This window comes from Struthio camelus, chromosome 25 (assembly GCF_040807025.1).
Source record: "Struthio camelus isolate bStrCam1 chromosome 25, bStrCam1.hap1, whole genome shotgun sequence".
Lineage (NCBI taxonomy): Eukaryota > Metazoa > Chordata > Aves > Struthioniformes > Struthionidae > Struthio > Struthio camelus.
Window position 1 is genome coordinate 6,518,436 of NC_090966.1, and position 13,372 is coordinate 6,531,807.

The following is a 13,372-nucleotide window of genomic DNA, read 5'->3' on the forward strand; positions in this document are numbered from 1 at the left end:
CCCCCCCCCCCTTGGACGCGGTGCCGTTTCGCTTTGGGAAGTGAGCGGGGGGCGCGGCGGGCCGAGCCGGGCCGGGCCGGGCACGCGGCGGCGCGGGGCGGCGGCGGCGAGGGGCGGCCTTCCGCCTCGGCGGCGGGGCGAGGGGCCGGCGCGGCGGGGCCCGGTGCTGAGGCGGCGGGAGGGGGAAGGAGGGAGGGATCTTGGGCCCAGGCCCCGCCTTCCCGGGGCGCCCCCGCGGCGGCGCTGCCCTCCGGGCCTGGGCCCCTCGGGTGAGGCGGTGAGGCCGGTGCCCTTCCGCCGCCGGTTCCCCCTTCCGCCTCCTCCTCCGCCTCCTCCTTCTCCTCTGCCGCCGCGGGGCCGAGCTCGCCGGCCCGCTCCCCATGTAAGGGGTGGGGGGTGTTGGCGGCAGGGAGGGCCGAGGCGGGGGGCGACGCTGCTCTGAATGGTGGGAGGGGAGGGAGCTGGGTGCTGAGGGAGTTTAAAGTTTGGGGGTTTTGGAGGATTCCCCCCCTCCCCTCTTTCAAGCACAGTGGAGGAGGAATGCCAAATCCGGAGAGACATGGGGGCAAGAAGGACGGGGGCGGTGGGGGGTCCTCGCAGCACGCGCCTGGCAGCGGCAGTTCGAACAGCAAGGAGAGGCATCGGCTGGCCTCCAGGCACAAGAGGCATAAGTCCAGGCACTCCAAGGAGTCACCGCTGGCAGCCCAAGAGACTGCGGCACCCTTGGGCGCAATGATCAAGCCGCTGGTGGAGTACGACGACATCAGTTCAGATTCGGATACCTTCTCGGATGATGTGGCCCTCAAGCTGGACAGGAGGGAGAACGAGGAAAGGAAAGCGGACAGGAGCGAAAGGATACAGAAGCACCGGCACCACCAGCACAAGCGCATTCGTGAGCTGATGAAGAGCAAGCAGGCGGAGAAGGAGAGGAAGTTAGAAAAGAGCCTGGAGGCATCTAGCAGGTCAGGGTCCACCAAGGACAGACTATCAGGATCCTCCAAGAGACTCCTCGATGACAACGAGGAGCACCCCAAGTCACTGTCTTCGAAGAGTAGCAACAAGGAGTCTCGGTCAGCCAAAGCGCACAAGGAGAAATCCAGGAAGGATCGAGAACTCAAGTCCAGCCACAAAGAGCGCAGTAAAAGCCACCGGAAAAGGGATGCTCCAAAAAGTTATAAAACAATTGACAGTCCGAAGCGGAAATCCAGAAGTCCTCACAGAAAATGGTCTGACAGCCCTAAATTGGATGACAGCCCCTCAGGAGCCTCCTACATCCAGGAGTATGATATCAGCCCTCCCCGGTCTCATACATCCAGTAACTATGATTCTTACAAGAAGAGCCCCGGCGGCTCATCACGCAGGCAGTCGATCAGCCCGCCCTACAAGGAGCCTGTGGCCTACCAGTCGAACACTCGCTCTCCCAGCCCTTACAGCCGGAGACAGAGGTCTATAAGTCCCTATAACAGGAGGCGCTCCTCAAGCTACGAGAGAGGAAGCGGGTCGTACAGCGGGAGGTCGCCCAGCCCGTATGGCCGAAGGCGCTCGAGCAGCCCTTTTGTTGCGAAGCGGTCTGTGAGCCGAAGTCCGATAGCCAGGTGCGTGACCTCTGTGTTGCCTTCGTTGGCTGGGCGATGGGGAAGGAAAAGTGGAATGGGGAAGGAGGAAGTATCTAGGGGTGGTCGGGGTGGCTCTGGGAATGTGGAAATTAACCCCCTTTGTCATCTAGATCTGACCCAGATCACTCTGTGCTGTGGCTGCGTTATTTGGCCGCAGAGTGACTGACTTTGGTGAGGTTCGCTGCAATTCTCTTTAAAATGGTGTTCACACCTTAGAAAACACCTCCCTCACTGGCACTAAGCAGCGTCCATGTTGGCTCTCAGCAGAGAGGCCTAGGACTGAATGAGCTCTTGGGATTAAATTACACTTACCTCTAGAGGTGGCCCCCTGCGGAAGGGAGCGAAGGGGAGCAGGGAGCTGCATGTCCACTGGAGACAGAGCTTTTCAACTCCTGAGGCACTTCAGTGGTGTGAATTTCAGTTAGGAAGAATGTTTTCACTTATTTCTGGAACCCTTTAGCTTTTTGCTGGATGTGGAAACTTGCTCACGCTTTTCAGGAGGGTGGCTTTTGTTCTGAGTATATTTTACTCTTTCTAAACTGACTTATTTTTTTTCTTTCTTTCCTTGAATTAAAGATGACCATGTTTAAACTGCATCTTTCTAGCCTAGACTTTATCAGTAATGGAGTTACTTGCTTCCATATTCTGAAATCAGGGCATTCTGGAAGGGCAAGTAGGAAGCAGCTGTATTCTTGGCTTAATTATAATTTTCTTTCTCTTCCCCCCCCCCCCACTCTCTCCTTAGTCAGAAATCTTGCTACAGAAGGAAACTATTACTTGAAAGTGGTGCTAACTCTGTGTTTTGTTTCAGATGTTTATTAACCATCCTGTTATGTGCACAAATACGTAGTCTAATGCTGATTCTCTTTTCTAGCTTCAGCTTAGGTTGAACAAGTTTCCAGTTTTCACTGTGTGTGCTGTGGAGCTTTGGTTGTAGCTCCATGGCAATTAAGATCTGACCTGGAACGTAATAACTATTGAAATGCTCTGTACTGTGTTGGCTGTGCTGCATCCTTTGGTCCAAATAGGAGCTGTGAGAGAAGAGTCTGCCTGCAGAACTTAGTTACATCATCAATAGTTCCCAGAGAACTTGGTGATTTTGGAATTTGGGCTTTATTACTAGAGCTCCTCTCTTAACTTCAGAGACTGCTATGTTCTGGGGTTGAAACATCGCCTTTCTCCTCACTGTATGAGCAGTGTATTGTTTAGTATCCTGGAAGCTGTTATATAAAATCTGCTGTGTAAAATCGTAGAATAAGCAAATAAGTAGAAATAAGCGAAAGTTACCCTGCCTTTCCTTCAGCCAGCTGAGTCCAGGCCTGTTTCTCCCTCCCCGTTTTCTGTGCGTATACATGAGAGATGTTGAGAGGGAGTCTTTGATGGCTTTCTTTTCCCTCCCCTCAATTCTTTTTGCCTTAATAGCACTGCTCTTACAGGTTATTTGGTAATGCTTTGTGCAAGAGTAAGAACAAAGTGGTAGAAACTTATGTACGGTATGTGATGTAATAGCGTATATGGGATCTGCTAAGTTTCCGTGCTCGGCTGTAACCAGGGAGAAACTGCTTGGGGAGTGAAGTGATATACTAAAAGGTGGTCTTTCCCTCGGTCGCCTTATTTCCCAAGCAAATCTGAAGCTCGCTCTTTCTGTGAACGGCCAGTTGTTTTTGACTTGAGGAATCAAGCTGTTATCTTTTCGCCATCTTAATTATGGGAGCAACTCTGAAGCAGTTTGTGATTCCCTGAGCTTACATACCTATGTAGGAAACTTTCTCAAGGCATCTTTGACTCACTGACAAAAAGCTAGACCCAAACCAAAATAGATTTCAGAGGTTACTTATTGTTTACACTCTGCTTGCACTAGAATCTTTGAATCTATGACTTCTGTTGATAACCTGTCACTCTTTTCTCCTTTTTGAAAGATAGCTTACTGACATTGATATGGTTTTTTTTTAGAGCAGAACATAAAGCATGGATTACGCCTTCAGAAAACATCTGCCTTGGGTGATTATGTTAAAGGGACAGAGAGAACTTGAAATTTGCCTAATATATGAAAAATACTTTAAGTTGCAATTAATATATTGGTTTTGCTTCATTAAGCTTGCAGTCAGTACTGTGTGGAAGTCAATTTACGCTTATGGTCAAACATCTGCTCCGGAAGCCAGAGATGTCCCGCAGCTGTGTGGTACTACCCCTCTGCTGAAGGCTGTCCAAGAGCTCACCTGAAGGAACTGATCAGCTGAGTATTCCTCACCTGCTTCACTGAAAAGTCAGCTTTGGTTGACTCGCTGCAGATGAGCATTAGATGGAGGCAGCTGACTTTGCACCAGGGTAGCCATGGAGTGACTGCATGATATGTTCCATTGGCTCCTGCAGAGGGGCAGTAACAAACAGTTTGGGAGAGAAATCATCTTAAACTGTTACACTCACTTCTGTACTGAACATCTGACTATGGCTTAAATTCTTTAGAGGAGGTAACTTAGGCTTTTCTGGGACACTGAATTATTTCCACTGCCTGAAAATATGTTTGTTTTTTTTTTTCCAAGTGCCTTTTACATTTTCTTTAACCTATATGTCCAAAATACAGTTCTAGGGAACTAAATCCACATGCTGTGCTGATTGGAACAAATGCAGAATGCTTGTCTTTCAAATGGTTGTGCCAAACAACTTGCTTTCAATTTAGGAAGAAATGAGGATGATTTGGTCAGTAGGGAGCATAACAGATGTGACTTGCCATTCCTTGTAGCAACTGTTGTTATTGCAGCTAAAACTAGAAGAAATTCCACAGTCATTCAACTTGCTGAAGGTGGGTTGTGCTCTATACTAAGTACAGCATCTAAGTGTGAGCGTGTGCATGTGCTGTAATAGTGGCTGCTGTTACACAGATCCACGCCATGGCACCAGGTCATCAGGCATTCATAAATAAGAAACAGTGGCCTTCTATTTGAGCTTTTCCTGAGCAACTAGAGCACGAGGCTTGCAATCAAGCTTCCTAGACACTAGTCTGTCCTTTACTCCTCGCTTCTATTGTGGCTTGGAGCAGGTATAGTATTTTAATATAGATGCTCTTAAGAGTTTGTAGAGTGGCTGATGTGGGTGTCCATAAACGTGGACTGGTTCAGGTCAGCTCTGCCGGCAGTTATTGGCAGTGGTCACTTTCACAGCATGAGGAGGTCTGGAGAGTCCCAGCATGTCCTCCTCTAAAGACCATTCTAATTGTCTAATTATATCAGGTAATTTAATAACGCTTTTTGACTTATGTTTTTAAATGAGCCATCATCTTTGATTTCTCTATGTTAATTGACAGCCATCACGGTTAGTATCTTGTATTTCTAGTTGCCAGTGTTAGAGAGACAACAAGGGTTTGTTTGTTTTTTTTAACCCCAGAGCACTTTTATCCCAAAAAAGAAAGGTGTGTAGGACTGACAATCTTCTCTTCCCCCAAATCCCTGGTAATTACAGCAGAGTGTAAGCCATTGGGTGCTGTTAGCCCACAAGGGTGGGGAAGGGGAAAAAGTATTAACTTGGTGGCTGTAGGTAAAGCCGTGAAAGAATCACGCCACGTGGGAAGAGTGTCTTCAAAAAGCAAAATCTGCCTGTGTATCTTCTCTCTTATTGCATCTTTCTGAGTTATCCAGCAGTGATAAAAGCAAGTGCTGTGGAAGACTGCCCCTCGGCAAGCACTGTAGTGATGTTGAGGCTATTGATGGTCTAATGATATAAGAGGTAAGATTTGTTGTAGATCAGTCTCTCTTACTGGCTTAGCTGATGTAGCTGGCAAAGCAGACAAGCTTCTGGATGCAGTGTCGTCTTCAGGTGTAACAGGCTTGTAAACACCAAGCTGAAAAGCGGGCTTAGAAACAATGACACTTTGTATAATAGCTATAAACAGCTTGAGAGAGAAAGTGAGTAGTGCCTGTAGAGCGGAAGAGACTGTTAGTAGAAAACATGAGGCAGACTTAGTCCTGGTGAAGCAGAGATGCCCATATGGTGGTAGAAAAGGAAGGAGTCATCTCCAGGCCTCCTCAGGTCTGAAGTGGTGCCTCTGTGATGCAACTCCTTCCACAGCAACCCTTGTGTAAGAGGTTCATACCCTGAGCCATGTGCCCCTATCTGTGCATCCCCCGCTTCCTTCAGCAATACTTTTCCCTTGATTGTGTCCATGCAGGTGTTTTTGTGGCTGTATTTCTAAACTAGCACTATCACAAGTAAAGTAAAAACGCACTTGCGGAGAAATTTTCTTATACCAGAGCTGCTGAGTGATCTTGCTTGGAACAGAGCTGTGCAACCAGTTGAATCGGTGTAACTGGGAAGAGATTGTCTTCAGGGAGAAGGATAGAAGATAAGGAACAAGGAACTGAGTATTGGAGCATCTTAAACGGAATCTGTCTTGAAAGAATTGTAATAGAGAATGGTAACCCTAAAACTATTTGTGGTTGCAGTAAACTGTAACCTTTAGGGTTCACTAGGAATCTTTCCTTAGCCTACAAATGCTGTATTTGAGCATAGTGAAAACATGATAATGGCTTTTTCAGCTTCTGGCAACTTTGTGCTGGGATGGGGCAGGTGAATTGCTATCCAAATGGTAAACTCTCCGAGACAATTAACTCATTAACCAGAACCCTTGGAAAAAGGCATGATCTTGAGGCAGCGTTCTCATCAAAGACTAATTTACTGAAAAGAGAAAAATAGTTAAGTGACTTCAGAAGAGTCTTTTTTTTGTCCTCTGCCTGTAAATTTGTTTAAGTCTAAAGGTGACCACTTAACAGTGTTCTTTGATCGCTATTATCATGGAGTTTGGGGTTGTACTTACTATCGGGTAGTTTACATTAGTCTGTCTCAGTTCTCCAGTTTATATTCTAAATGGTTATAATCTTGGGATAATACTAATTTGTGTAGCGGTATAAGGAACTTAAAACTTTATCTCTTATTACATTGTGATTACCGTTACGAGTGAGCCAGCAGCTACTGCATTTAAACATGCTTGGTGTTAGGTGGTTTTTCTAACTAGTGTGTTTTTTCTAACATAGTGGAACTATGCTTTAAAAGAATTCTACATCTTCAAAATTAGTTATTAATATTTTATGACATCATTTATTTATTGGTCATTTGACTTGGGATGTAGTTTCTATTGTAGCATTTATAGGGTCTGGTTTTAAAGTTTTTCTCAGTTTTCCTGTTGGCAAACGCGGCTTTTATAATCCATTGCGGTCTGCTGTGCATACAGGTAAAGTATGCTGTCTTGTGACCTGCAGAATCCTAGTTCCTCTTGAAGTAGAGGAAGCAGGGCTCTCTTGCCAATAACTTTGACGTATCTACTGGAAATAAGAGTTTCCAATTCTATTCTTTTTTTTTTATTGTTTCCAAATCGGTCTCCAGTGAGTCTGCAGTTATTGCAGTTTTCTGACTAGGGTCATCTTGTGTTTATGGTGCGAACACTGGTGTGAGGCACTTCCTGCTTTGCCTGTTGCTTGTATTGCAATACAGAGTTTTCAGTTTGTTTGTTTGTTTTCTCCTGCACATATTACTAATTTAGAGGCCATTTATTATAGGTGAAGACTGAGACCTTCTGAATATACCTCGAACAGAATTAAAATTCCTGTTTCTTTTTCCCCTGAATCACAATATGCAAATTTAAGTTCTAATGATAGTAAAGGAACCAGGGGAAAAATTAGTTAAAAAGTGAGTTGTTTCCTGAGGCGCAATTCCCATGAGGGCAGTCGTGTTTTATCTGTTGTTTCCTCTGAAGCTGTACATAATTACTGTGAAAGATTCGTAAACTGCTGGCTCATCCTCTCAACTGAAGTTGTCTGCTTAGTGCATGCATCTGCAATCTCAGCTTTACCTTGAGGCTTGTCTAATCTTGAGCCTTCTCTTCTATTTTAACTGTATGATTGTAAGGACACTTTTGATACTGGAAGCTGGATATTGACTAACATAGTGTATGTTTCAGATCTCATCAAAGTAGTTTTAGTAACTTGAATCTCTCCTGGCAGGTGATACGGACTCTTTAAACTTAGTTGACAAATAATGGATTCAGATTATTTTCAGAGAGAGCTATTGATGTTGGTGAGTAGCTCAGAGGTTGAAAGATGCTTCACATCACTTACCTTCTTCCTGTTCTCTCCACAGGAAGTCTGTGAAGTCTCGAAGTCGAAGTCCTGGGTATTCAAGACACTCGTCATCTCACAGTAAAAAGCAGAGGTCTGGGTCACGAAGTCGCCATTCCAGTATATCTCCTACCAGGCTACCACTGAACTCCAGTCTAGGAGCAGAACTCAGCAGGAAGAAAAAGGAACGAGCTGCAGCAGCAGCAGCTGCAGCAAAGGTGGATGGAAAGGAGGCAAAGGGCTCACCTGTTTTCTTGTCTAGAAAGGAGAACAGCTCAGCTGAACTGAAGGAATCCGGAGCAGAGCCTAAAAAGGTCACCAAAACCGTTAAATCTGAAAAATCATCTTCAGATACAGAGTTAGTTAATTTACTATATACAAATGCAGAGACTAAAGCATCTGCAGACACAATAAAAATCAAGGCAGAAGAGAACTCTGAAAGGAAACATCCTGTTCCAGTTAAAGATTCAAAACAGACGGGAACAAAAGACTTGAAGCCTGTAGTAGTGAAAGAGGAGCTTCTATCTCCAAAAGAGATAGACACAGCAGAGAAGGAGATTCCACCCCCATTACCCTCAATAAAGTCACCTCCTCCGCCTCTGCCGACAACCACACCGCCACCTCCAACTCCGCCGTTGCCACCTTTGCCTCCATCACCTGCTGTTCCACCTTTGCCACCATCCCAACTGACTCCTGTTCAGGTCCCTACTTCAGTCCCAACGTCTTTGCCATCTTCTTCCCACCCAAGGACGTCTACTTTATCCTCTCAGGTGAACTCTCAGTCTTCTGTCCAAGTCGCTACAAAAACACAAGTGTCTGTGACGGCTGCTATCCCACACCTGAAAACTTCGACGTTGCCTCCGCTCCCACTCCCCCCTATTTTAGTTGGGGAAGATGACTTGGATAGGTAAGGTCACGTGAAAGAGCGTCCTTCTGTTTATATTTGAAAGCAAAACGCTGAAAGGAACAGAAAAGTAATTTTAATTAGTTTGATAGTTGCTAGCTTATCCAGCAGAATACAGTGAAGCTTATGCTGTTGTATAAGTACCCTGTTGTGCGGCCCTTCCTGGTTTTGGCCCTTCAGCTCTACGTGGAGAGTTTTATGATCCTGTGCTGATAGGTAATTATGATCTCTGTAAGGGAGAGTGGTTTGGCTACTGTTTTAATGCTGGTTAGTAGAAATTTCGAATCACGCTTAGTTCGTGTTTGTTATGGTAATGACACATCCAGGATTATGCATCCCTTTGCGTTGCAGCCATTTGCAAAAACTTATTTTGAAATTGCTTATTTAATGCCTCCCAAATCTGTCTTTAAAGTAATAGGGAAGAGCTTAACTTGAATGCAAGAATATAAAACGGAGCTTTTTCAGTTTCAAAATCATTGAACAAGCAGGCCATGCCTATACGAAGGGGGAAAAAAGGCACTATTTTAACTTAAATATTGAATTAATTTAAATGATTAGTATCAACTTTAATGAATGATTCATAATACTTGCTTTAAAAGTAAGTATTGTTTCTTTGAAAATGAAAGCATATCAATGTTAGGAGTTAAGCTGCACCTGCTTCAATTTTCTGAGCCTTAAAAAAAAATAGAGAAGTTACTCTTTTTGCTGCCCAAGAGCTGGTCTGAGAAGATGATTAGACCTGAACTTATAGCTGTAATGGTAATGTGCCTTCCTTTTTTCTTTTTTTTTTTTTTTTTTTTACATGCACAGTGTCCTTTATCTGTATTGTGTTCTGCATGTGTAGTTACACTGCTGTATAACCTTAAGGTGTGAGGAAACCCTTTCTCTTCTCATTTCTAATCAGAACTTTCAGAGTTAATCCTGTCCTGTGAACTGTAGTTCGCACAGCTCCTCTGGATCTACGTTATGAAGCTTCCGCTTGGCTTCTAGCACAAACTTGTCTGAGGGAATATGCTGTGGGTTTGGTTTTCTTTTTTTTTTTCTTTTTTTTCCCCTTTTTTAGGGTGTGTGTGAGGGAACACACTACACTACAGAATACCAGAAGTAGAAGTGTAAAAGAAGAAAAACAACCCCCCTCTGCCCCTTTTGTATCTGTTAGTGTGTTACTGTAAGGCTGTTAGTTCAGCGGAAGATTAAAAACTGATATTTTTTTCTACTGGATCTGCTTAGCCTGTAGTTCTCTTACAACTTCTGTGTCTTTCTAGCCCTCGCTAAAGATGTATTAGGTATCTCAGTTGTTAGTAAAGTATGTTTTTAAGTTTTTTACGTGACAGTTTTGATTGGATATAATTACCCTTCTGTCTAAGTGAACAGTATGTTGCATATTCTCTGATGCACTTAATTGATTTTCATGTGTTGCCCTGGTATCGATGTAAATCAGGGCAATGCCGTCACTGTGATCATCATAAAAGTTAGACTTGCACGTGTTCATGTTGCCCTTCCCAAGCTGTTTAATGTTGTTCAGCAAGTATCTGTTTAGTTTAAATGTATTTGGGATGAGCAGTAGCTTTTAACAGATTACAGATTTTCTTTTCCCCCATTCAAGTGCCAGTTTAAGAGAGATTCTTTCTTCTGTTTTCACCTATCTCCAGCCATAGAAATAATGCTGCAAATACTGTATTTTATTTTTCAGCCAGTCACATCTAGAACTTCTGTTTTGCGCGCAGGGTGGCTCAGTTGTGTAAAAGTCTGTTCCATCTCTGCCATCACTATGAACTTGGGAGCGTGGGCAATAATACAGCCGGTTGCTAGAGTTGACAGTGGCTTTTTCCCCAGTAAAAAGGGGAAACCCCACTTTGTCGTCCGAGTCTAATGTTACTTGCAAATGGCACTGACTATATACAGAAGCTCACCCTTAAACAGCTGACTCCATATTTATGAACAAAACTACTTTTTAAAGTAGGGTTTTTTTATATGCTGAGACTAAGAAAACACGCCTGCAGAGGTCTAAGACCATAGTAAGCATAGGATTTGGAAATACGTGTTGAAATGTCCAAGTACAAAACACATCTCACTTGCCTGGAGACTCTTTGACCTTACTTCATGCTTGCCAAGCTTTTGAGTAATCTTTAGTCTATAACGTTCTTAGACGTTTCAGAAATCAAGGTGTGCTGTGGGTTGCTCCCCCTAGCTGGAAGCATAGCGGAGGGAGGGGAGAAAAAGATGTTTAGAGTCAAGTGGTACAGACTTTGTAGATATTTGATAGATGTTGCACTCGGAAATCCCATAGTTTGCATAGGTTTCTGGGAGCACGTGGTTGACAGTTCATAGCACTAACTTAGTTTAAAAATAGAGAACTGATTGATTGCATGCCCTCTATTTTAGGGGAGGGAGAGCAGGGAGGTAGCTTCCAGGAGTCTTTGTCAGGCAGTTGGTGATTGCAGTTTGTCATTTGTATGCTTGGGCAACTCTGAAGTGTTTGTTTAGTTTTCTCATTTAAAAAAAAAAAAAGCCTGGTGAAATGACGAAATGTTCTGGCAGTAATTAAACTTACAGTAACCATCTAGTAGCACTAATGCTAACATACGAATAGATTAACTAAGTAGCTGTAAATAACTAAGCAAAGATAACAGCGTATCAGTAAGAAAATAACTATTTGAGAGGGAGAGAAGGGAACTCCTGGAAAGCTGGGCATCTGCAGGTTAAACCTACAGACGCACCTTTGCCCTTCCCAAGAAAGCCTTTCAGAGAAACTGGCTTTGGATAGGTGTCTGGAAAAAGGCAGAATCTTTTTGACAGAGTTGCAAGGACAAAGTTTAGCTTATACTTTTAGATATTTAAATACTATCAGGAACAAATTAACTGTAGGTTAAAAGTGGATTAAACACCAAGTGAGGTTGTTGTTGTTTTGTTTTTTTTAAAAAAGGGTTTTTGTTATGAATTTACTGCAGTCTGTAATAACTGGATATTGGATCACAGGGTTTCAAAGGTATGCATGAAAGGAGCAATGAACGCAAAACTTAACTGATGGAGCAAAGTGAGCCACTTCTCTCATGTGACAGCATGAGACATGACTTCTGCTTTGCTAAAGTGACCCACCTGGATGTCATTCTGTACCTTAATTAAAGATGTACAGTTAACGGAGGTTGAGCTTCAGCCCATACAGCTCTCCCGTTTTTATTATTTCTAGGATACGTACTGCTCATAACAGTGCCCTCTGAGTGTTTTCCTCCAGAGGGCTAGAGTAGCATGACTTTGGGTTAGTTCTGCACCTGCGTGATGACTGCTGTAGCAGAGGGATGAGACTGCTTCCTGTACAGAAGATGTCACAGCTTGGCTCCCGAGTATTTCTCTTTTGTATTGCTTGTGTCTTAACTGTATTTCACAACAGATTTTTCAGGTAGTTTGGGCAGTGTCTCATAAGAAAATCAGGAAAATGACCTACTTTCATCAGTTCATTTATGCCGGATTCTCTGTGCTGATGAACGTTAGATTTGGTGGTGCTGAAAAACAACAAACTCCTGCTGGCTGCCCTAAAAATGAACCTTGAAAGGTTGTTCATCTCTCTTAATCCGTTTCCTTTTCTGATGAAACACAGATTTGCGTGGAGAAGAATTACTGGCTGTTCAGACCTAGGAATTCTCTCTGCCACATACAAACACAAGGGAGAAATTAGATTCTGCTTATGAGACACTTGCTAGTCTAAACCAAGCTTCTGATGCCATTTGTAATTAAATTAAACAAACAAACAAACAAAACTCTTGGTTTCTCAGCAATAGCAGACGTTGGGGTGATGTTTTGGTCCTTGCTGAGAAGTTAAAAGCAAATTGTGTAAAGACTTAATTCTGAGTGTGTGTGTTTATGGTGGTCCTTAAGAGGTCATACATTTAATTACATTATAACAAATGGAGGAAGTGAGGGTCAGCACATGGTAACCTGATGATGACCTGAATTCTGTGTCTTATAGGAACTTTAGAAAGACTACTTATTTGTGTAAACAGAGAGTTCTGGTTGCCAAGAGCAGTGTGTTTATTTGAAGGGAGTGCATTCAAACTTAATACTTTTCTCCACTGATTTATTAGCTGTGTAAAATTTAACTATTTGTTTTATACTTGGCTATGCTAATTTTGTCACTTAAACTTGGGCTCCAAACTTTATATGCTCCAATATAAAGCTTTTGGCCTACAATAGTGATTTTTTTTGTTTTGTTTTGTTTTTAATTGGCTGTTAAATCTGACCTTTGTATCGTATTAACTTTTCGGAGTTTAGTCCAAAAGAGATTCTTCCTCCGAAACCTGTGAAGAAAGATAGAGAGCAGAGACCACGACACTTACTCACGGACCTCCCGCTCCCTCCAGAGCTCCCTGGAGGGGATCCATCTCCTCCTGACTCCCCAGAACCAAAGGCAGCCACACCACCTCAGCAACCGTTCAAAAAGAGACCAAAGTAAGGCTGTTTTTACTTTTTTTTTGGCTTTTTTGAATTGTTAGGTTTTCTGTTTCTTCACCCAAATGTCAGTCTGGCTTCTTTGAGCTTGAAGAGGTTTTCAGTGTGTACCACATCACTTCTAGAAGGCTTAAGAGCTGACTGTATGCCCCTGTGCTCTCTGAGGAGATGGCACTGTTGAAAGTGCAGTCATTTTTAAAATTGAATCTGGCAGCTGCTTTGTCTGCTTTCAGCATCTTCCCCACTGTTTGTAAGATGAGGAGAACACTTATTGTGCATTTATTTATACATCTTCAGCC

At 43.6% G+C, this 13,372-nt stretch overlaps 1 protein-coding gene across 4 annotated transcripts in view; it reads left to right on the forward strand.

Annotated features, from left to right (window-relative positions):
- The first annotated feature begins 180 nt into the window (after nucleotides 1–180).
- Nucleotides 181–13,372, forward strand: part of CDK12 (cyclin dependent kinase 12) — a 30,345-nt gene continuing 17,153 nt past the window's right edge. For 2 of the 4 annotated variants that reach the window (XR_011136287.1, XM_009681084.2), the window contains exons 1-3: nucleotides 403–1,595; nucleotides 7,746–8,630; nucleotides 12,897–13,073. Coding sequence is in view for 3 of the 4 variants with exons in the window: in XM_009681084.2 (XP_009679379.2) it covers nucleotides 541–1,595; nucleotides 7,746–8,630; nucleotides 12,897–13,073 (2,117 nt within the window). In the remaining variant the exon portion in view is untranslated. Of the gene's footprint in view, nucleotides 1,596–7,745; nucleotides 8,631–12,896; nucleotides 13,074–13,372 lie in introns of all 4 variants that reach the window. The other 2 variants (XM_009681085.2, XM_009681083.2) reach the window with 2 other exon arrangements.